Raw genomic sequence first — 25,530 nt, 5'->3', positions numbered from 1 at the left:
TCCCAGATATCACTTGCAAAAATGACTTTAACTTCACAACTATAAGGCAAAAATCTGTGGTAAACTAGAAGCCTAATATATAACAAGCCAGTATTCTCTTAATTTACTTTAATAGACATGTAATATTCATAAACAAGGAAAAAATTTTATCCCATATAAAATACTGTGGCTGGTTTCTAATTCCTTGAAATACTCACATTTGCAATTAGGATGATCAGGAGACATGAAACGCAAGTCATTTGAAAATGGCCAAAGGGATCAGGAACCATTTAATTCAGAGAAAAGAAAGTCTGCTGTGGACACCTGAAGAATAGTCCTATGGTATAAAGATTATATTTATATGTGGCTCTAAATGGCAAATTAAAAACCAAAGGGAAGTACAGAAGCTTTTGTTTAACATAGGAAAGTGTTTTAAAATATGTATTCCTCAAATATCAATTTTGATCAACATTTTTAAAAGCTTGTTTTTCTGTAATATTTAATATAAGCACATTTAACCTGGAGCCTGTTGTTCTGCTTTGTATTTATACATACTCTTATCTCTCTTTTTTCCTATCCTCTCTCCTTAGAACTGTCTGCAAATGAATGAGTTACTCAAAACAAAATTCCTGTCAAATTTACATTTTGAAGACATTTTTGCATTTTAAGGTAGGCTAAAAGTTAATAATAAAGTTATTAGAGTTGCAAATTTAAAACCTTGTTTTATTTAATACAACAAACTCATTTTACACATCTTGTTATTCTATGTATAAATCTAGTAAATTTTATGTAAGCATAATATATTCAATCAACTGAGTTTAAAGAGCTGTCTTTTTTTGGATATAATTCACATACCATTTAAAAAGTCACCCTTTTAAAATATACAATTCAATGGTTTTTAGTATATTCACAAAGTTGTGCAATCATCCCCATAATCTAATTCTAGAGCATTTTCAACACCCCAAAAGGACATCCCATACTCCTTAGTGGCCACTTCCCATAAACCCCAAATCCCTAGCCCTAAGCAACCTCTATAGATTCTGTCTGTATAGATTTTCCTATTTGGAACATTTCATATGAATGGATCCTACTATATATGGTCTTTTGTGACAGGCTTCTTTTAATTAGTATAATGTTTTCAAGATTCATCCATGTTGTAGCATGTATCAGCAGTTCATGCTTTATTTATTGCCAAATAATATTCCATTGTATGGACATACCACATTATATCTATCAGTTCATTAGTTGATGGTCACTTGGATTATTTCTACTTTTTGATTATTATGGATAATGTTGCTATGAACATTGTATACAAGTTTTTGCATGGATATATGTTTTCAGTTGGAATTGAATTCCTGGGTCACATGTCAACTCTGTATTTTACTTTTTTAAAAATTGAAGTATAGTTGATTTACAGTATTGTATTAGTTTCAAGTGTATCGTGTTTTACTTTTTGAAGAACTGCCAAACTGTTTTACAAAGTGTCTACACCATTTTACATTCCTACCAGCAATGTATGAAAGTTCCAATTTCTATTTCTCTATATTCTTGTCAACACTTGTTATTGTCTTTTTTATTATAGCTATATTAGGAGGTGTGAAGTAGTATCTCCCTGTAGAACTCTGCTTCTTTTAAACCATATGTCCTATGCACAAACCTATTCAAGTTGCCTTAAACTGCATTGATCATTTTAATAACTGATGTTTTTAAGCACTTCAAATGCCTTACCAGACAAATGAACATACAAAACTTCCAATAATTTAAACATCCCTTATAAGTCCAATAAGTTAAACTTATAAATGTAATAAAACTTAACTTTTCATTTCAAGTATTTAATACTGATTATAAACATTTAAAATGTTTACATCTTATTATTTAATGAGTCTGAATTCAATTATACAACTCAAAGTAGAATCATAAACCTAATCTGTCAAATTCCCTCATATGCCTGATTCTCCTAAATATTAAAATTTTAAACCCTAAATACTTATATGTTATCTATAATTACTAATAATTATCTATAGTAATTATAGCTATTTAATAATTATAATATTATCTATAGTTATTATCAATAATTACTAACTTATTCCTGCATTTAACATGAAAGAATAAATACTGACTCTTTGACTGCATTTAGATCTTTTAAAATTTTAACTCTTCCTGGGATTGGAAGAACACTTACTAACGAAACATTTTACCAGCTCAAATTAATTCCTGATCCATTCATTTGTAGTGAGTTGAGCACCAACTATGTGCCAGTGAACAAAACAGATCAAATCCTTTGCTAAGCTCAAACATTCCCATTGAGAGAGGATGTTACTAGCATGACTTTAGAACTGTGACTAAGGAATGGAAATGGGATGAGAGACATGCATCTTTTAAAAGATGAGAGTTACAGTCTTATACTGAAGTGGAGGACAAAGACAATAAATGAGGTAAATATGAAAACAAGATATATTCTTGAAAAGTGCAAAGAGGGGGAAAAAAGACAGAGAAAGAGAATCAGAAGTGAGGGGAGGAAACAGCATTAAAATTTTAGATAGGGTAGCCAGCAAAAGCCTCACTGAAAAAGACAAATTTTGAGTAATGACTGAAGCAAGTGAGGGAACTAGCTATGCAGATACCTGAGGAAAGAGCATTCCAGATAAAGAACATCAAGCGCAAAGGCACTGAGGCAAGAGCCTATAGAGAACAGACGCAGGTGGACCAGCCAGACAGCCACGGGGAAAAGAACAGTCATGGTGATGGTGGGTGGAAGTGATGTCGGGTTAAGAGAGACTGGCAGGGCCCCCAAGGGATATAAGAAGCCGTTGGAATGTTTTGAGCAGAAGAGAGACATGGTTTGACTGAGGTTTTAATAGAATCATGCTGGTGTCAGTGTGGTGATTGGCTGAAGAGGAGCCACAAACAGAAGCAAAGAAACCGGTTAAGAAGCTATGCTGTTTCGATAATAAACCGTGGAGGAGGGCACATGCAGGAGCAGAGGACTAGTTAGGAGGGGACTGCAACAGCAAAGGTGAGATCAGGAAAGCTTGTCCATTAAGGAAGAATGCTAAAACAGTTGCCAGGTCTGATCCAGCAAATACCAAAGAGGCCAAGGGGAGAGGCATTTCCTGCTTTCTGCAGGGTAAGAAGTAAAGTCCTTGCCTGACAGCACTATTCTGTTATATTAGCTGGGGCAGGCTAACTGTTGTATCTGATGGACTACAAAACTTTGGAGACTTAAGTCAGTATACATTTGTTTATAGCTCATATAAAATCTCTCTCCTCCAAATGGTAATTTGAGAACTCAGGATCCCCCTTTCATCTTGTGGCTCCACCACATTCAACATAAGGCTTCCATAAGGAAGCCTGCAGCATTAGCTACAGAAGAGACAAAGGGTCTCACTTGGTAAGTATGAACGAGCCAGACCAGGACACGTCAAGCACTTCTGCTCAAATTCCACTCACCAGAACTCTATCATAGGCCACACCTACACTGCAAGGAACTCTGGGAAGTACAGCCCAGCTATGCGCCTAGGAGGAAGGGGAGGCTGACCTAGTGAAGAGCTAGCCGTCCTCTCCAGCTATGAATGAGCATGCTCTTCACCAAACATTCCCAGGCCTCTTTCTTCAAAGTGCCAAGGGCCAGTTCCTCAGCAGATTTTGAATTACAGGGAGCTGGCTATTTGTGTGCCCACCAGTGTTTTCACTTACCAGCCACAACTCTTAAAGCTTTCTAAATAAGTCTAAGTTTTCCTCAGTGTAGTCTAGAATAAGCTGAAATGAATGAACTTGTAACAAACTGAATGACTAACAAACTTTGCTTTGAGAAATATAATCCTAAAGGGCTCCACCCTCATTTCCTAGAGTGCTTTATCTGCACAATTGCTTTATCATTTAGAAATAGATAGGGAACCCATTTTACATGTATTAGAATGGATATGTAAAACCAAGAACAACAGAGATGAAAGATCTGCTTTTTAAATTACACTTGTGTGCACAGTCAGTGCTTTATGATCTGTGTGAAAGAAAAGGAAACTTAGATAATCTAAAGCAATGCACATTATCTTTTCTTCTCTTAGGAATTTAGTCACTAACACATATATGCCTACCTCCACTCAGTCTGATTTTCAGAGCTGGCCCCACTGTCATTTATGACAAATGATCTGTAAACATTTGTTAACTAACTATAGGTTACACTCATAGACTGCTTTGAAAATATACTTTGAACTGCAAAATAAAAACATTACAGTAACAGTGGATGCCCATTTCAATCAAAGCCTACATTCTTTAGGCAAGTAAAGACAATTTGGTTATTTTGATAGTCTGGTACGTAACCAAGGTTCACACATGTTGTTTATAAACCATAACCCCGGTGCCTCCTTCTGCTTACTTATTAAAATTTTATTACAGTAGCAGTCTTCTGGAAATATCCCAAAAGCTACAAAAAAATTTTAAAACAGTGCATCATATAGTATTTAAAATTTAATGAATAAATCTAATGTTTTTACAAAATCTTAGGTGATAGCCTATTAATAAAAGTATCCTTAGTTTCTTACCTTCCACAAATATTAAGTGCTAATGCAGTCATCTTGAATGGGTAATAATCATATAGGTTATCTCTTCAGTAGCAGGTATTCTAGGGGGGAGAAAAGATACGCAGTGTTTTAAAAGAGCAAGTGAGAGAGATGAAAGATTCTTACCATTGGTTATTTCATAGCTACCCAAGGTAGAGTCAGAAGTCTACTGGAGGGGCCTAAAAATCTGTATTTTTTAACATTTGTTTCCAGTGATTTTAAAATCAGGCAAGTTTGGGAAACACCAACCTAGTACAAATGTAACTCCTCCAAGAAGACAGAACTGCCATGTGCTGAATTGTTACGTAAACCTACAAGGTACACTGAACATCTACCACTACATAAAATTTAGAGTAACACATAGAACAAATACAGTATATGCTAAAAAAAAATTCCAAAAAAAGCACGACTGAATAGTTTTACAGTGCAAATATTTTTGTTTTAATTTTTTGTCGTTTTGTTTCAACTACATCATAAAAATATAGCTTCTCTTGATGATATATTATTTAGTCATTCCATAAGATACAAATTATGATAATTCTCCTATCTATCTGAAAAGACTTTTATCATGAAATCATGAAATGAAATGCACAAATTTGAGTTAAGTATTATTTAGACTTAACTGTCACAGGACTTTGTGATATCAAGATATTGATTGAATACACAGAATAAATGGTTGCACTTTAATTTCAGATAATGCAGTTGATTCATAAAGCAGTTCCATAGCATTTGAAATCAAATTAATCAGAGCTAACATCATGATCATGGTGACAATCCTTCACAGTTGAAAACCATTTTTATTAATATTTTCAAATGATTGGAGTTTATAGTAAGACAATTACAATATTGACTGTTACCGTAATTTAAGGGATGTTCTCATAGCTCCACATGTCATTTATAGCCTGTCTTGGGGATATAAATTTTACATACATCTTAGATATCTGAACAGAAGGACGTTAAAAAGAAAATGATTTATCTGAAACTCGTAGTTTGCATTTTCAGTGCCAAAAAACCGAAGCCATTACATTTGGCAGGGTATAGACATATTGGGGTAAGAGTTAGTAGTCACTTAATCACTGTATTCATCACATTGCAATCATGTTCTTCCTCTGATGATATCAAAGATATTATTTAATTGTATAGAAAATGCACATTGGAAAACATTTTTAAAGCATTTAAACAGCAAGCTCACAAAGTACTTCCAACAAATTTCCTAAAATTCCTTTTTACCACCTGTACACTTATTTAGCATCTACTGTTTGTAGAATACGATTCTAGGCACAAAGGATATAATCAGAAACCTTTGCCCTCAAGGGGTTATCATTTCATTGGGGAGGCAATAATAAATATCAGAAGAGATAGGTTACATGTAAGATGTTTCCCAAACTGCAGCTCTCTGGACAACTGTATCAGAATCATATAGGGTGGGTGTTAAAATGAAGATTATTTACCTAGACCTACTAAATCAGCATCTCTGGAGACATAGTTCCATGAATCTGCATTTTAACAACATCCCAATGATTCTGACTCTCAGTAAAGTTTGAAAATCACTAGTAAAATTAAATCCATAACAGACGGACATAGAGTAAGAAGTTGCAGATAACGATCCAGTCTTCTCTCAAAGAATGAAAAACACTGAAAAGAAATAACATTGCAATTATTCACAGGAGAGATTATTGTCTCAGTAGAAAATCAAAGAGATTCTGTGGGAGTCCATGATTGGGCAAAAGTGCTCTTACAACAGCTGGCCTATGAAAGCGCTAATGCAGATTGCCAGGCAGCTCTTGCCAGTATTCAAGCTCAAAACAAAACTATAGCCGACCATGTAAGAGCTTGCCAGAATGTGGGAACTGAAGCCCATCATACTCAGGTCCTTGCGGCTTTAATGAAATCCCCTTCTGCTGTGACCTGCTTTAAGTGTGGTAAACCTGGCTGATCTGTCATTATATGGATGACATTCTTTTAGCAGCTCCTTCACAGACAACTACTCTCCGCTTATAAATTTCTATAGTCCTCTTTGGCTTCTTTTGGTTTACAGATAGCTCCAGATAAAATGCAAATTGAACAGCCTTGGAAATATCTAGGTTACATTGTTTTCCACCGAACTGTCCGGCATCAACCTATTCATTTACAGACAGAAAATCTACAAACTCTTAATGATTTTCAAAAATTTCTCATGGCCATTAATTGGATTCGTCCAGTTCTTGGCATCCGTATAGGTCAATTGTCTCATTTGTTTAATACCTTAAAAGGGGACCCTGCTTTAGACTCCCCATGAACACTAACTCCGGAAGCTTTACAGGAAGTCGCTCTTGTGGAGCAAGCCTTGTTGCAAAAGCATTTTTCTCATGGACAAATTGGAAATCCCGTTTATCTATTTCTTTTTCCAACCCTTCACTCTCCCACAGGCCTCTTAGGACAGCTGATTAATGGATTAAGGTGCCTTGAATGGATTTTCTTACCTCATTCCTTTAAAAAAACTGTAACGAACTTTAATGGCTTATACTCAACAGCTTACAAATATACTCTTCAAAGGATGACTTCGCTGTCAACAACTAACTGGTTATGACCCTGATGTTATCTTCCCTGAAATTTCACTGGAAAACTTTAAGACTCTGCCACACCTTGGCTAGCAGCCTCCACCTGGGCAATTAACATCTCTCAGGGCCAGATAAAGAAATTAGAGTCTCAGGCCACTAAGGTCATGAGGGAGGCAAAAGTGCCTCACACTCCAAAATACAGGCTTCTGGCATATCTAGCAGTAATTTCTCATGCATCAGCTCCAGTACTGTTGCTTCTTTTACTCTTTCTGTCACTTCCTTTAAGTACAGGGGCCCATCTGTACTGGGCCCATATTATTGACCCTCCAGTTTTCTGGTTAGTCACTTGGTGGGATGCAGAACCCCCACTCAGCACTAATGATACTCAATGGACTGGAGGAGTCTGGCTCATTCCTCAAAGTCACCTGTTAGAAAATCGTGATTGGATGATGTTAAATGAAACTGCTTCTTTTATCTCCTCTCCCCCCCCCCCCAATTTGTGTGTCTAATGTCCCTTCATCCTTTTGCTTATGTGCTAAGACCCGTACTTATTTGTATTGTTTACCTAAGACTGGCACAAAACCTGCTAACTTAACTTTCATTTTTGCTGCAGCTTTTGACATTAATCAAACAATGTCTGCAGCCTTCCTCCACCTGTTGCTCGTTGTCATATGTCTAAAGAATGGAGTCCTCATAGTCAATCAGTCTCTTGGGTCCCTTGCAGGGCACCCAGTCCCCGTGGAGCCCCACTTTTTAACTATACAGTCTATGATTGGAGCCCACAAGGATATCTTTCTTCTAATCATGCTCATATTGGTTTTGGCCTTCCAGCCACCTCCCAAGTAACCTGGACAGATGGGGGACTCTCTGGGCCTATTTTACGCCTCTCTAACTCTCATGCCCACAGTCCCTGGCACATTCATCTCTGGCGCATTGCTTTGCCTTTCTTTCCCAGGACTCTATCATATGGTACGTATGTTACTAACACAGTTGTTAATACTCAGTTTTATTGTATTGATCTAGACTCTCATGTCTCTGATCATGTATTATTGTGTACTACTCACCCTTATGTTTTTCTTATGACATGTTCTATTCTTAATGTTACATTAGAAGATGGATTTTATACTACCCATGTCCGGCCTCCGGCCTGGTACACTTTTGTATTAGCCCAATAAACATTACTTCTCTCAATATCTCACAAGTACTCATTCTAAAGCAACAACCTCAGATTTGGCTACCTGTTAACTTAACCCGCCCCTGGGAGGGCAAAAATGGTTTTGTTAAATTAACTCATGCAATTTCAAAGTGGAGACCAAAACGCTTTATTGGTTGGCTGATTGCTTTTATCATCTCAGCTGTTGTTATTCTTGCCACTTCAGTAGCAACTGTGTCCCTTACTAAATCAATCCATACCGCTCAGGTTGTTAATCATGTTATGACTAATGTTACTCAGGCTATGATAACTTAGACTCAAATTGGTGATGGAATTATGCATTGGCTTCAGGCCTTGGAACGTGCTTTGGAATGGCTTGGTGACTAACAACAGCCCCTGCAGTGTGATTGGCAACATGATAAGATATGTGTTACTCTTCTTAAATATAACCACTCCCGGTATTCCTGGGACATTATTAAAAAACAACTTCAAGGAGTTTTTGCCTCTGATTTACAGAATAATGTTGATACTCTTTCTGCCCAGCTGCATTAGCAGCTCATTTACATTCAAAAGGAGACTCAAACAAATATGGAACAGGAATTATATGATAATATGAAATGGCTTAGCCCTACCAACTGGTTTAATGGCCTCAACTCCCACATTTAGGTTATTATTGGATTTTATATAATAATCGCTTGTGTTTTTCTTAGTCTGCAAGGTAATTTACTCCCTCCATGCCTCTTCAAATCAGGAGCATCAGGTGATGATGTCCCTTCTGCAATCAAGAATGATCCCCTTCAATCAAAACAAAAAAGGGGGATATGTGGGAGCCCATGATTGGGTTAACAAATTGTAACAATCCCAGCCACTTATCTCCTTAAGGAAGATGTGCTCAGTAACTGCCTTGAGGTTTTGGCAATGACTCAGGCTATAAACGCTGGGTGTGCCTGCTGTTAGTCTTCTATTCCCAAAACAGCCTTGGGCTGGAAGGGTAAAAAGCTGCAGACTCAGAGGTGAGAAAGCTGATTAGCCAATGACAGGGTAAGATCCCCTGAGGGGGCGCAATCTAAGACAGGCACAGCCGCCTGAGTCCAAGAAAAATCTTGTTAAGCAGCTGATTCTCATATGTTCTGCCTTGGTAAGCTGAAAGGCTCAACATGAATATGATTTACCAAAAAGGGTCTTCTGACTTTGAGCCAAACACCAACAATAAACAAAGCCTTTGTACTCATTGTGATCCCACCCTGTCCTTCCCTAAATTCCTGCAGTCCTCCTTTGACTGTACTCAATAAATATGAGAGATTTGAGAGGCTCATGGAGTTGGCTCCCGACTCCCTCACTCTCTTGACATTTTCCCACAGAGTCTTGAATAATTCATTCCATCTCGGTGGGACTTCTGCTGGCCAGAACCCACAACTGGTGATGAACCCACAAGATTCTACAGACAAATTCCTAAAAGAAGAGTTTAATAAAAACGAAGGATACACGGTCATTACACAAAGATTAATAACATTCCTATTCTTACAATTAGAAAATGTAACTTAAAAACACATATACCATTTATAATAGCCACAACAGTTACAGGGCTCCTAGGAGTAAATCTAATAAAATACGTGAAAGACCAAGCCAGAGAAAAATCAAAACTTTATTAAAAGACAGAGAAGATTTACATAAATGGAGAAATAATATCATGTTCATTGATGGGTCACCTCAATATTCTAAAGATGGCAATTCTCTCTAAATAAATCTTTGAACTTTAGGGCAATTCAAATCAAAATCCTAACAAAGCTTTTCACTGGGGAGAAAAAAAAAGCTGTTCTTAAAATTTCCATGGAGAATAAAAGAGAAAACCCAAGGAAGACAAATAGTGGAACAGAATAAAGAGCTTACGCAGAAAGACATGTGTGTGAGATCTTAACAAATGTCAAGGGACAGGGGAGGACACCTACCACTCACCTCATAGCAAAGGGCCAATCTTCCTACATATCTATTAAAGGCCTCCTAGAAGTTGATAAGAATAAAACAATAAAGGCTACAACCTGATAGAAAAGTGGAGAGTAGAAACATTCTACAAAAATGGAAATGTCACTTTGCCTTTATGACTTTAAAACATATGAAACAGATGCTCAATCTCACCCATCTTAAGGGAAATGCAAATGGCAACTACAGCAATATTCTGTATTTCACTTATCAAATTGACAAACATCCAAACATTTGAAAATAAATGTTACCTTCACTATAGGTAAGGCTATGGGCTGGGTGGGGGGGTGCTGGTGGCGAGGACATTTATACGTTGCTGTCAGGAGTGTAAATTAATGCAAAACAATATAGTGGGCAATTTGGCAGTAGCTAGAATTACTACAGATATGCTTACTCTCTGAACCAGCAGGTCCACTTCTAGGATTTACTTAGTGTGTGCAAGGTTATTCATTGTCACACTGTATGTGGTTAAGAGCATGAATGCTACAGCCTGACAGCCTGGTTTTAAATTCTAACTCTATCACTTTCTAGCATAATGTTCTTGGGTAAATCTTCCCATGCCTCAGTTCCTTCATCTCTGAAATTAATGTAATAATAGTATCTATCTCTTTGGGTTGGTGTGAAGATTAAATGAGTTGATCTATGTAAAACAGTACTTATTAACATCACAAGACTATAAACAACATACATGTTCATCAATAGGGAACTTGTTAAATAAATGATGGTAGAGTTATACAATATAGATGTAAGAGAGGAATAAGTAAGGTTTTTACGAAAGCATATTTTGTTTAGTGAAAAAAAAGTGCAAGCAATATGTATTTACTGCTTGTATAAAAATAGACAGAAACAGGAATAATACGTTCTGTTTAATTTTTTTTTTTTAATCCCTTGAAGTATATTAAAAGGCATGGATGGGAGATGAGGTTGAGGGAGATTTTGTGACTTTTTGATATATAAGGCATGTGAATATATTACCTGTTCAAATAAAACAGTTTAAAAACAATTCCAGATGGATTAAAGATATAAATTTAATAAGGAAAAAACAGATTTTAGAAAACAAAAATGAGTATAACATTAGAAAAAGAAAACATTTCTCATTTGATAGGCAAAAAGCACAAAGCATAGGACTAATACTGATAAATTTAACTACATTTACATTTTTAAAATACAAGAATAACAAAAATCCTTGTAAAATTAAAATGTAAGTCCTAGACTGCAAAAAGATTTTGTGAAACATATAACAGACAAATCGACAAGAAAAATATTAGTTGGTATGACTAAACTAGTACTCATTTTTATAAGCAAATGACATGAAAAGGCAATTCAAAGAAGATATCTCAATGGTTAAAAAAATATAAAGAGATGTCCAGTGTCTCTAGGGATCTTGAAAATGTATATTAAAACAATAGTGAGAAACCATTTCACACCCATCAGGCTGGCAAAAACATAAGGTCTGAAAACACCAAATGTTGGCAAGGATTTAGGGAAACAGGGACTATTAATACAATGTGGTGAGAGTGTAAATTGGCAACACTTAGGAAAGTCTGCCAGCCAGGGTTCTTGGTTGCAATCCATAGAAACTAACTGATTTAAAGAGAAAAGATGTTTATTGAAAACATTGAGAGCTTACAGAATCTCCACAAAGGCTAGATAATAGGCATGGAGAAGGTAGGAATGAAGGCAAGCTTTGCTGACAAACCAGACCTATATTTATTCCAGTGAATTAGTCTGGGAAGCCATCCGCGCCACTGGCAGACACAACCTGTCACTAATTTCAACTTCAGAGTCCTGGGGGTAGGAGCAGGGGTGAGGACAGGAAGTGGGGGTATATTGCTTGACCCAGATTCAGTCACAATTGTGGGTTCTAGCTGCCCACAGGGATTGCAAAGTGAGTATCATGCATTTTCAGCTTCTATAATGAGAGGTGAGCTCTGCCTTGTATGAAGTCATAATAGGAACTTCCTCAAATATAGGAAGAGGGCTCAAATACAGGGCAGCTAAGAAATAGCAAATGTCCATAGAGGAGAATAATCAATTCCACGACCAGCAATCACATTCTAAGTACAAACCCTAGAGATTTTTCTCCATGTATACGTTCCTGTATATTTACATGTATATTCTTGTCCACATTGTCTCCAGAAGGGAAAAAATTAGAACTAACACAATTTTGTTCATTAGCAGGCAAATGGATAAATGGCTTGGTCATACAAATAGAATACTATATCGTAATTAAATAAATAAATGAGACCTAAATGAATTAACATGAATAAATCTCAAAAAAAGTGTTGACAAAAGAACAAAGTTGCAGAAGAATACACACAGTATGATACTATTTACATAAAATTTAACCATATACAACATTACTGTATACATTGAGCTAGATATAATGAAAGTATAAACACATGCATGCAAATGATACATAGCTACTTCACGATACCTTTGGGAGAAAGAAAGGAATTAGGGTGGGGTGGAACTTTAACTGTAACATTTATTTTCTTAAAAAAAAGAAGCCAAATTTGGAAAATATTAACATTTGCATACTGGACAATATTATTGTTTCACGCAGATCCCTCTGGATCCCTTACTGACTTCAATGAATCACTTGCACACAACTTTCTGTCTCAGGTCTGCTTCTGGGGAATCTGACCTAAAATAATCTGTTAGCACAAGCTCCTATCTCCCCAAGTCTGTGCCTGTAACTCTGCCGTCCCTCTGTTGCCTCTGAGTGAATGTGCACGTTCAGATCTAAGGCCAGATGCTCTACCTGCGCACCAAATCCCTCCCCTCTCACATACTCTCAAGGGCATCACTACAATAGTTGTCCTCTCTTTCCAGCATTATCAGTTTCCCCTTCTCTACTAAATTTTTCCAAAGTATACAAACATATTTTAAATATCCATCTTAAAAAAACAAACAAAAAACCTCTCTAGACTCAATTCCCTCCTACCATTACCTCATTTCTTCTCTCCTTTTTACTACAAAAATCCTTGAAAGAATTGTCAAAACTCGTTTTCTCCAATTTCTCTCTTCCCATTTACCCTTGAAACACTCCATTCAGGTTTTCACTCCTTCTGTTTCCCCAAACCTGTTCTTGTCATGGTCAACAAATGACTTCTATATTGCTAAGTCAACGACCAATTTCTGGTTCTCAGCTTATTAAGCAATCACTTCCTCCACTTTGAAACACTTTCTTCCCTTGCTGTGATAAAAGTTTGAATTATTGTTCAGCAAATACTCATTCTCTTCACCCTTCCACTATGGGTTGAATATGCTTCCCACTCTCCTCTGCTGTTGGATTTGGCTCTGTGACATACTCTAGCCAATGGAGTATTAGCCAACTTGATGTGAGTAGAGGTCTTAAGTGTGCTTCAAAAATGTGAGCAGAGGCCCCCAAAGCATGTGGGTTTTGGATTGGCTCTTATACCCCAATAATCTACCATGAGAAGCTCTCCAGATGCCTGCTAACTTTGCAACCTGGGCTCCAGAATAAACACACATGGAACAGACTTAAGCTAAATCTGCAACCTAAAGCAGAGCCACCCAGCTGAGCACAGCCTAGGTCCACTGACCTGGAACCAACCTACTGACTCGTGGGCATGAGAACAGGTATACTGCTATAAGTCACTGAATTTTTGGGTGAAATACTGTAGCAATAGCTGACCAACACACCTGCTTTCCAAGAAACCACACTCTTCTGATTTTACTCCAGTCTCAGGACTGTTTCTCCTCATTCTCTGACTGCTCAATACTGAGTGCCCCAGGACACAGTTCTGAAACCTATTCTCTAGTCTCACTCTTGGTGCTCTTGGCCATTCTCAGGCCATTAAATACCATGCGGAAGCTGACTTCTCCCAAATTTATACTACCAACCCCAACCTCTCTCTTGAAACTCCAGACTGGTATAACCAACTGCCTACTTGACATTCCCACTTGATATGTAATAGGTATCTTAAATTAAATCAGCCCCCCCCAAACAATTCCCGATTACACCCCCCCCGCTGTCTTTTCTCAGTCTTGCTTTTCTTAGTAAATGGCAACTCTCACCTTCCAACAGATAGAGGCAAACACTCCAGAGTCCTTTGACCTTTTTTCCCTCTCATCAGATCCTCAGGAAATCAAAATATATTTTTAAATTTTGACCGCCTCTCAGCACTACCAATCAACCTGGTCCAAGTTACTTTTACCTTTCATCTGGATGTTTTAAGAGCCTTCTAGCTATCTACTTGCTTCTATCCTTCCCATCCCACCCCAATCCTACTCTCAAAAAAGTTGCCAGGGTATTCCTTTTAAAATGTTCAGTTAGACGATGTCACTTCTCTACTCAAAAATGCTTCTCTTAAGTCTTTGAACTCACTTGTTACTACTGTCCTCACTATCCCCAATTCAGCCACTCTGGCCTCCTTGCTATCCTATGAACATGATCATCCAGGGCATGCTCATGCCCTAGGCCTTTAGTCTTGCTGTTCCCACTGACTGGAATGCTGTTACCCAGATAGACACAGGCTCGCCACCTCATCTCTTTACAGCATTGGCTCAAATGCCTCCTTAGATTGAGGTCTTATCTAGCCACTTTACTACGGCAACTCTCGACCTCCCACAACCCCTATCTCCTCCCCTTCTTTATTTTTCTTCCTGGCACTTATCACAACAGGAACACTTGTATTTCACTTGTTCATTCATCTGTGGCCAGTCATTCCCCAACTAGAATGAAGGTACACCCCCACTAGAACAGAGAATTCTTTTTGTCTACTTTGTTATCTGAATCTTCAGGGCCTGGAACATAATAGAACCCAATATATATTTGATAAATGAATGAATCTATTTGATCTTCTGCATAGTTGAAATTGTATAAATATATATAGATAGGTAGATAGTGACAGATGCAAAGGCAAATATTATTAAGCAATTATCTCCAATTCCCAGAGGATTTCCCAAATCTACTAAACGGTGTGTTTTTATTATGAAAGCAAAGTTTATCTAAAAAGAAGGAGAAATCTTTAGTTTCCCTGACTCTGGGATTCTCTTAAATTTGAGGGTTCATGTCCCCCGCCCCCCACCCCAGGCTACTAGAGGGGCTCTTAACGTTTTACATAAAACATTTAAAATCTCTTGTTGCTGCCTTAAGATTAGGTGGTGGAAGGCGACACCTGTCTTGGAGAAGGAAAACAAGCTTATGGCCCTCTGAGTGTTCTTCTTCCTATCCTCCCTCCGGGGTAGTCTGGACCCTTTTGTTGCGATTTCATGCTTAAAACTCACCGCACACCCACAGGCCACGTCGGTGAGGTGCTTGGGTCGGAACTGCAACCTTCAGGTTATTACTCAGGCTTCTAGAAGACAACTCAATTCTAGCTCTTGGTTTTTGCCTCCTCCTGAGCGAGTAACTTCTTTGGACCCTTATTTTGCCTTCCAGCTATTGATGCCAGCGCGAAACATGACAGCGATTAGGAGGCTCCTGATCAGACACCGAGCCCGGTTAAGTTAAAAAAAATAATGGAGCGCGCATACACACACCTAACATTCATCCTCACCCCACAACCCAGTCTAACATAGATAAGGAGAAATCTGTGTACCAGACTTTGTTTGCTGCAGCAGTTGCTGTCACTAACCAGGATGAAAAAAGTTAACTTAGATTATATACAATTTGCTCTTCATAGATTTAAAAGCCCCCCTTCACTCCCCAATATTTGCGGCAATTCTCCAGTTTTTACCACTCAGGGCTGGAGCTCAGCCAAATTGGGCTTCTCGCCGCCGTTGGGCCTGGTCTCCATTTTAGATAATGAATTAACCCTCCGAACAGCCTTTTCAGGAGCAAGAACTCCCCCTTTTCTCCCTCTGGCCCGCCAGCCTCACCCTCCGCCAGGTTTTTCTCATTTCAGATTTTTCTACAACTCAATCCTGAGTCATGCATGACGACAGTTTTATGTTAAGCCTCGAGATGCCCTCAGGTGATGACACTTGTGCTCAGAAAGAAAGGTAATTAGTCCGGAGGCCAGAACGGATCTCCCCAGGCGCCCATCCATCCCTGGTCCCAGCCACGGGGTCCGAGCGGCGGGGCGCCGAGCGGGGCGGAGGTGCAGCGACAGAGGCTGCGAGCCCCTCCCAGCCGCTCCCTCCCGGCGGGCGGCGGGCGGCGGGCGGCGGGCGGCGCTGCGCGGCGTCACGCAACGGGGTGGGAGAGCGGGCAGGTGACACCCCGGCAGCCTCCGCCCCTTATCTAGCGCGCTCAGCGGCTGGGGCAGCAGAGGCCGCTGTGAGGAGCTCGGCGCTCGCGTCGCCGCCGGCTGCAGCCCGCCGCCGCCCTCTGCTCCCGCGCTCCGGCGCTTCGGCTTCGCTCCCAGCGGGGTGAGTGTGGGACTCCCAACCGGTGCGCTGGGGCCAAACTTTTCCGGGGAGCGGAGGAGAAGAGACGAGGTGGAAGGAGAGAGACCCGGGGGACAGGGGTCCGGAGACAGCCGAGTGGAGGAACTTGGGCGCGCCATGCAGGGAGTGGGATCCGGGTCTGGGAGACTCGTGAGCCGGACAGGCCCTTCCTGGACTCCGGAGGGCGTTTCGGAAATTCCCGCCGCACCGCCTGCGGGTGCCGAAGGCCGGGGCCCTTCCCCGCCGGAGGGCGGGGCCGCCGCGCTCACCTGCGCCCTCCCGGGGAGACCTCCGCCGCCCCCGGCGTCTCAAAAGGACGGCATTCCCCGCCGCCCCGGGGCTTTCAGCCTACCCCGAGCGCTCCCACGGAACGGGGCCCTGCTGTTCCTGGAGGGAGGACAAAGGTGTTCGCCAGTGGGAGTGGGAGAGAGAGGGACCTGCTCGACCTTGACCGCCGAGGTCACTTTCCCAGCTCCGGCTTCTGGCTTCGCTTATCACCACCCCGTCTCCCCCGGAATCCTCGAGCCCCTTGTCTTCTGCTTCCTTTTCCTCTGGGGCACTTTTGAGACTGGAATGAACTTGGGGCGCTGTGCTTGCAGCGGGGCGCTGCCTCTTTGGCTCCCCGAGCTGCGTCCTGTCCCGGCAGCGGCTGCTGGCTGAGGACAGTGATGAGTACAGAGCGGTAGAACAGGTCGTGCCGGAGGTAGAAATCGGGAAGCCTGTTGTTTCATCTTCCAAAGTATCGTTGATTAGGAAATGGGCCATCCCCCCTAATCAGCCAGGCTGATTCAAATTTACCGGATGCCGAGTGAGCGCTCTTTCGAGCTCCCTGCGGGGAAGCTGGGACAGGAAGGATCTAGTCTCTACCCTCATCCAGCTCACTGTGTGGTTGGGAAAACAAGTCCCACACCGACTGAAGAATAGTTTTGGCGAGCCAAGCCTTTTCCTCTTGCTGCGATATCCCCTCGAAAAGCATTTTCACTTAACCCTATACTCGCAGGTTACTCTATTTCACTCCTCGATTTTATTGTTTAACTGCTGAGAAAGAGTCATTGATACTTTCTGTTGCCTCCGTCTTCTTAATCACTTGCTTGTTAAATCCCTTACTTTGTAGTTTCTGCTCCTATTGGCCAGAAAATTTACCCCCTAAGATCACCGAGGATTAAAAAAATCTTTTTCCTTCCAATGGCAGACATTTATGAAGTGCTTCTGTGGCCGGCACTGTTCTAAGAACTTGTATTAACTCTTTTAATCCTCGCAGCAATCCTATGGGGTAAATAAATGATGACATTATCCTCGTTTTAGTTGAGGAAACTGAGGCACGGGAACTTGCCCAAGGGCAGACAAGTACCTGGAGAGGATTGGGGGAGGGTGGGGGAGAGAAGACTCGGGGGCTCTGGTCCAGCGCCGTGGCTGTTAACCCGGGTACAAAGTGCGTCACCTTGAATTCCTTTCTTCGTCCTTACTTTTCTGAAGTCCTGTGCTGTTTCACGCTTCACGGACCAGGCTTTAATTCTCAGATTCGTCTTTTGACTTCTTGTGTGACTTTGTACTCTTTTTTTTTTTTCCTCATAGAACTTTGTTTCTTTGGTTATCACTGCTACTTTCCCACCTTAAGATTCTGTGCTTTCCATGTATCTTATTCAGTTATATTGTAGCATCTGTCATTGCACATTGTTAATATTCCATTTGGCCTTGCCGTGCTTTGCCCCAGAGCATTTCTATTGAACATAATTTATGATGGCCTCCCTCCCTTTTATCCTAATCACGCAGGTGCGAGACTCCTTGGTTGTCTCTCACGGTCATGTTTCTCCCAATTGTGAAATCTCTTCTATTCAACTTTTACGTTGTCTCTTCCTTGTAGCCTTCATCATTCTCACCCTTGCTCCCCTACTTCTCCTCCCCAGTTTCCCTCTCCCTACTCCTGGACATGCGTTAATCATTTATGCCATATTTTACTGTTGGTTATCTTCCTTCCTAAATGTTCACTGTCCACAAAAAGATTGTAAACAATTTAAGACATTAACTCTTCAGGCCTTATAACTAATAGTTCCTTGATAGATGTTTGCGGAATATGATGCAATATGAATTAAGGTAACACAGATTGGGTAGATTGGATGATGGTTGAAAACTTTTTGAAATTTTTAAGCCAGGTTTTGTAGGATGTTAAGGAGTTTGCATTGGTAGACATAGAGGAGCTGGCAGGCATTGTGGAAGAAGGGGAGGAAAGCCTCTGCCGACTCCATTGCTGCAGACAGGAACCCAGATGTCCTGGCTGAACATTCCATTTAGAAGTGTAATGAAGTAGGACCATATCAGCAGAAAACCATGAAACCTAACCTTATCCTAGCAAAACAAGATATGAAACCACAGTGAGTTATAAGAAAAACCCAATTTTATTGAAAAAGTAACACATGTATAAAAATGCATAAAACATAAATGAAGAGATTACCACAGTAGATATATTTAGCAGTAGAATGACTGTCTTATTCTGGCAGTAGATAGGAAGGTTGGATGAGACTGCAGAAAGGCCAAATAGGAATCTTTTCTTACAACCTCTGTGTAGGGTAATGTGGGCCTGTTCTAATTCTGGAGAGCCTTGTCAAGAGAGAATTGGCTGTGCTTGGGGAGTTTTGCAGTGAGGAGGAGTGGAAGCTGGAAGGTGGTACCAAAATGGTGAGATTAGGGAACCAAGAAGAAAGTTTTGACCCCTTGAGCATGATGCTACCACAATAAATATTTTGCCATTTTTCCTTTGTCTTTCTCCTTTTTTTCTGTGCATGATTTCCTACATCATACTACAGATAGAATTTTAGTGTTTTGTGTTTTTCTTGTAATGCATAGTAAACATTTTTCATCTTACATAATTTCCAAAACTCATATTCGTTGCATTATGTTCTGGTAATTATAATGCTATTCCCTTAACTAATCCTCTCTTGTTGGACAGGGATATTAGCAACAATTATAAACAACTTAAATTACAGGAATGCTGACCTTTGCAGGTATGTCATTTGACAAACTGGGGTTTCTTTATGCTAGACATTGGAATATACATAAAAGAAAGCCTCTGTCCTTGGATAATTTCTGGTTAAGTTGAAGAAATAGGACTTTTTAAATTTGTTTAACTGTTTATTCTCCTTGGTGTGCTACATGTGTAAACATCAGCTGTAGAATACGAAAGAATGCCATTTACCAAACAAATAATTCTGGAGCTTTTGTATATATGTATCATGTTAAATTGAGAACTAATCTTGAATTTCAATAAAGCACACCATGTAGCATGGAAAGAAGTATGCTGCAAATACATTTTTAGAGAGAACCATGTCTTGGCTGTATTTCTGTGACTCATCCAATTTGGACCTTTCACACGTTATGAAAAAGCTGAACACTAATGCAAATTTAGCACTTTATAAGACTGGTCTTTTTTTTTTTAATTGAAAATTTTAATTTTTCCTTATTGATTTGGATATATTAAAAGCATATGTTACTACCTTGACAAGTAAAATTATCCTGTTAGTGTCAGAAGTAGACACACTGTCATCAGTATTTCTAACCAGATCATGATTCAGATAAGCTAGGTCATCATGTAACATGTGACCACGTTAAGGACAAATTTTCATCCACTTGGAGAAGCATCCGCAGGCCTTAAACACCAGCAGCCCAGCTCCTTTATCCCCTCTAATACAAACCCAGCCAAAATTAGGCAGAGGAGGGTGTGAGATAAGGTTGTCGAGGCATGCAGGGCCAAATTACTGAGAGCCTTGTTTGACCTAGTCAAGATTTTGGATTTTATCCTAGAAGCAATGGGGAGCCTTTGAAGACCTTTAAGAGAAGGGACCTGTTAAGATCTGTCTTTTGAAAGCACGCCCTCTGGCATATGCAACTTCACCTTTCTTGAACCTCCCTTCTCCCTTGGAGGCTTTATCTCATTTCTCTATGTGACCTGGAAAGGACAGCTACCTTCACTGTTTACATTAGGTATCTCAGTTATGCTCAATTCGCATAATATTTTGGGACTAGAAAGTGAACTTGTGCCACATGTTTACAGAATGCTCACATTTGCATTTAAATTTTTACCCTCTTAGTGACAATCATGAGGTGAAAAGTTTGGGCATCTTTTTGCCCCAAAATTTGAGATCTCAGCCATAGGTACACTCAGACACTTTCCATATATTTTCTCATGAATCTTCTGAAGCCAGCAAAGTCTGCACCGGAATCCTCACAGCACACATGGGTGCAGGAAGGTGAAGGTGAAGAAGCAGAAGCACGCTCATCCAGCGTGCAGTGTTACAAGTGTACAACCAGGATTGAAACCCAGGTGTAATTATGACTGAGACTCTTCCCACTCTGCATATTAACTGCAGGTTGATCACTCAGAGGGTATAAGAGATACTAGGGCTCTGATATTGTATAGTGTTGTGAGGGAATAAAGACAACCATAATCATAAGCCTGATTTGGATTTTTTTAGGGTCAGTGATAAAAATGTAAGAACTGGGAAAAGAGGGTTTGGCTAGTTGTCCCTCATCTAAATACAGCCCCTCCTTCCTCCTTCCTTTCCATCCCAAATTTTGGGATTTTTGTCTTAATAGTAGAGTTATGATTTGTTTGCTTATTGTAATTAAATGACATGTCTGTCTGGGGGCTTCTCTGCCCACTCTTCTTCTTACCTTCTAGGCAGGCAGTGCTGTGTGGGATCCTGTGAGACGAAAAGATTTATGTCTCAGAAGCACACAAATTATTGCTGACCTCACATTTTGATCCCTCTGCTGTTTATCCTTTAGTTCACTAGAAGGCACCTGCTTTTACCTTTAGCCTTTGAAAAATTTCTTTGACATTCTAACAGATGTGACTTTAAGGTAAAGAAAGAAAGAAGATAGAAATCACATTCTTAGGAAACCAGAGTCAAATTACTGATTACTTAATAGCCAAAGGGGTGTTCTGAGCAGATGTGGAATTTAAAAAATAAAGTTGTGAGAACTACTATTCATTATTCAAAGGAAGGAAAAAAAGGGGGTAGAAGATATAATATTTAACATTGAATATAGTCAATATTTTAAAAATTAAAAAATAGAAATATTAGGTTGAACGTATGGAATTGCCATTTCTCTGGGTAAAAACAGTTGGATATTGGCAATTACATATGGTTCACCCTAACATAAAGACAGTCCTCTTGGCATCTAACGAGTTGGTCCTGTGAGCCCATGCTCTTCGTTTCCCCATAAAGCAGACCAGACGCAGCCCGAGGATGGTGACCCCGGGCTCCTCGTGGCCTGTTCCCTGCCTGATAGCTGGGTCACTGGCTATATTTATTGCAAACCTGTTGGTGCCAGTTATGCTTATTATTGTAGATAATTAAAAGTGTGTAAGTCTGTGAAACATACGTGCAAAAGGAAAGAGGATCATTGCTTCTGTGAAAGGAATCTTGACTTCTTTGGAAAGATTCCATAAAAGTGAGTGACTAAACAGTGGCTGGGAGAACTGTAAAGAATGGAGAGAAAATTGTGAAAACTTGAAAGATAATATCCTGAGCTTGTTTTACAAGTTTTTGTTTGTTTTGGTTTTGCTTGTTTTGGTTTTTGTTGTTTAGTTTTCAGTCCACTTAGAACATTAAAAGTGGAAATTGCGGAAAATAAATTCTGAGTATGGTTTACGTGAGAAAAATATTGGTGAGGAATGAATCATTCCTCAAGGAAAATCTTGGAACTACTTTAGAAAATTGGGGAATTAATGCATACTTACATGTCTTATGGTAAAGTGAATGTTTATGGTGTGTACCTAATTTTTTGATTCTTTAATGTATATAATTTTTTTGATTAGCCAGCCAGATCCAGTCAAAATTGCTGCTATTAGTCTGACTGTAATCGTTTACACTGTAGCATAGTCATCAGAACTTTTGCCTCTGTAATTATTTTATATACTTACATTAGTAAAGACAAGTGAAACTTTGACATTGGGGATGTAAAAAGCAGAGTACATGCAGCTTTTTTCTCCTCTTTGCTTAGCATTCTATGCTGTTGGTACATAATCAACTCATACATCTTTTTTTAAATTTAGGCTTTTAGTATCCATGTGGCATTTAAGCTTATTTTAATAATATGAACCAGTATGTATAACCTAGAGCTGGTTCCTCCCTCACTTAAATGACTTCCATAAAGATTGAAAGCAAAAATACAGAGGATAGCATTAGCTGGAGTCTATTAAACTTGTTAAATTTCTTAGTGCTGTTAAGCTGACAAGTTGAATTGGGCAAGGTATAATAACTTATTCTAGATTCAAATATTAATTATAGAAGTAGAGTAATTATTTTCTGAAACATTACAAGTTAGTAAAAAAAAAAAAAGCTACCAAACTTATAAAATGAGAAAAATAAAAGTACATTTTATAATAATAGCATTTATTGAGCATTTGCTATATGCCAGGCACTGGGCTAAATTCTACATATGCCTTATCTCATTTAATCTTCACAGAGGCCCTCCAAAGAAGGTGATATTGTTTCCACTTTATAGACAAGCAAATGGATGCATATAGAAGTTGAGTAACTTGCTTAAGATCATGTGGTTAGTAAAAACACTGGAAATCAGACCCCAGACCCAGTTCAATCTGAGTGCCCACGCCCATTTGCCCATGCTCTTACCACTTTATAATGTAGTACTCTAAATCTGAATTTATAATACATATATATTATTATTATTATTTTTTTTTTGGAGAGGTGATCCTAGACAGTACCAGCAGGGTGTACTTGTGAAGATGGTACTACTACCACCGTTGGTGCCTGGGCTTCCCTCCAGTTGGGATATGCCTCAGAGTTAACCCACCAAAGGGGCAAAGAAGTAAAACCTTTGCTGGGACATGAGTGTGTAGATACTTTTTTTTTTTTTTAATTGCCTGATCAGCTAAGGTAGGCAAGGTTAGAATTCCAGGTCAGTGTTCCCATAGCAGCTTTCACGGTCCAAGGCTACTTTCCCAGACAACCTCAGGCCCTTCCTCAGCAACAAAGATGGTTTTCCTGATGCATTTTTCTTGGTTGAGGCTGGTTGGATTTCTGGTTACCCCTTTCTCCTTTTAATGTGCTGTTTCTCCGTTACTGTAGTGGCTGAGAAGCATCCGCGAGGGCCAATGAGCTTGCCAAGTTGCTGTCTGAAGCCCTGCTTGTCCTTGTGAAGCAGGCGGAACTGACAGCTCCACACAGATGTCCAACAAAGGGCCTCGGGGCAGGACAAGGCAGCAGTCTCCCCCCATGTAGATACTTTTTAAAGACCTGTTAAAGTGCTTTGAGCTGGAAGGGGCTTTAGAGGCCCTTTAGGCCAACTTCCTCTTTTACAGATGAGGAACCAGAGGCCCAGCAAGGCCAGGTCACTTGGCCAAGGCCACAAGCCTATATTGAATCTGCTGGGCCAGAAGCAGGTTCTCTTGATTCTACTCCAAGTAGTTTTCTAACTTGCTAATTATTTTGTCTTCAATAACCTTAATTCTGATTATGGCTGTCCGACTGAATTTTTGAAGCTCATACTTGGCCCTACCCCAGTTTTGTCCATAAGTAACAACATTAACTAGTCCTGTAGACTTTTCTGTGGATTGTACTTCCCCTGTGTTATAGGTAAGAAGATTGAAACTCAAAGCAATGCGATGGTGTACCTCATCCTGAGGCCCACGTGTTATAAAATCTAACCCGGAACCACGACTGAAGTGTAAAAGAAGAAAAATACATTATCTTAGCAAAGATGGCTAAACCATCCAGCCCAAGCCAGGCTCTCTTAGCTAACAAGCCCCTCCTGTCATCATTCTCAGACCGTAGCCCGAGTTCATCCCCTGTAGGTGACTGCCTGAGAACCTCATGGAAGTAGCATCTGTGGGGCTGGGTAGGGGTGAGGTCAGGGGAGAGTTGGTGCCCACTGCTTTACTGGGCACCCCCTAAAAATCATCAGCCCCCAATATCCAACTGTTTTTACCTAGAGCAAGGATGGGTTGTTAGTCATTTCCTTACTAACAGTTGGGTACATGCTGTTTCTCCTCCTTGTCCTCCTTTGCCTTTATGTGTCATGAAAAAACTGTATGTGTCATCTCAGTTTTTATTGGACCTTTGTGTGATATGTATCTTAACTCAATTATAGAGAAAAAAATCTGAGAATCCAAGAAATTTAAGTGATTTTTGCTAAGTTCAGCTGGATGGTAAGTGGCAGACCTGGGTCTAGAATACAGATATTCTGACTGTATACCCTGCCACTTACTACATGTGGCCTTTGAGTCTATTTCCTCATCTTTAGGAAAAAAGCATGAGGGAGGGCAGATAATATGCTTATAAAATAAGAGAGTTGCAAAGTTTGCATGTAACAGTATGTAACTTACATTTCATTTTTTTTCCAAAAAAAATTTGAAATGCTCACAATAAATATATTAAGATCCAAACATAGAAAGGGAAAATCTAGGTGATACAGTTGTGATAAATGGAACACTAAATTTTAACTATTAGCTGGGAGCTCATACTGAAAGAGTAAGGTAATGTTTCTACAACTCTAATGGTTTTTTTTTTTTTTTAACATAAAACATAAGTTTGTAAGGTAGTATTTTTTTCTTCTAGAAATGGGATTTATCAAGTAGGTTCTTATAAAAAGGATCTGGAATCACCTTATATGTAATACTTTCAATAAGAGTTTTGGTAAAGATGGCAAGATATTCTTTTAATATTGATTCTTGATAACTCATTTATTATGGACATTAATGAAGGTAAACTCTTTAAAAGCATTTCTCCAAAGGCACCAGGGTGAGGCTAATAAAGTCTAGGGTCTCATAATGATATACAATAACAACTCAGACTCAGACTAGGTAGAGTAGGGCTTCTTAACCCTGAGATTTGTCTGTGGGATGGATTTTATAAGGTCCATGTAAACTCTAAAAGTCAAATTTGTGTGTACGTGTCATCTCTAGGGAGGAGGCCCACAGCACCATAGTCTCAAAGGT

The 25,530-nt window shown here is 39.6% G+C and overlaps 2 protein-coding genes across 3 annotated transcripts in view; both read left to right on the top strand.

Annotated features, from left to right (window-relative positions):
- Positions 1–1,534, top strand: part of ERCC8 (ERCC excision repair 8, CSA ubiquitin ligase complex subunit) — a 63,460-nt gene extending 61,926 nt beyond the window's left edge. The window contains exon 12 of the mRNA XM_074358734.1: positions 570–1,534. Within this exon, the coding sequence (XP_074214835.1) occupies positions 570–647 (78 nt within the window). The 3' untranslated portion in view covers positions 648–1,534. The remainder of the gene's footprint in view (positions 1–569) is intronic.
- A 14,853-nt stretch (positions 1,535–16,387) lies between these two features.
- ELOVL7 (ELOVL fatty acid elongase 7) overlaps positions 16,388–25,530 on the top strand; it is a 70,493-nt gene continuing 61,350 nt past the window's right edge. The window contains exon 1 of one of the 2 annotated variants that reach the window (XM_074358717.1): positions 16,388–16,553. The gene's annotated coding sequence lies outside the window, so the exon portion shown is untranslated. The remainder of the gene's footprint in view (positions 16,554–25,530) is intronic. The other variant, XM_074358716.1, reaches the window with a different exon arrangement.

This window comes from Camelus bactrianus, chromosome 3 (assembly GCF_048773025.1).
Source record: "Camelus bactrianus isolate YW-2024 breed Bactrian camel chromosome 3, ASM4877302v1, whole genome shotgun sequence".
Classification (NCBI taxonomy): Eukaryota; Metazoa; Chordata; class Mammalia; order Artiodactyla; family Camelidae; genus Camelus; species Camelus bactrianus.
Note: the sequence above shows the minus strand (reverse complement) of the source record. Positions and strands in the feature narration are given on the sequence as shown.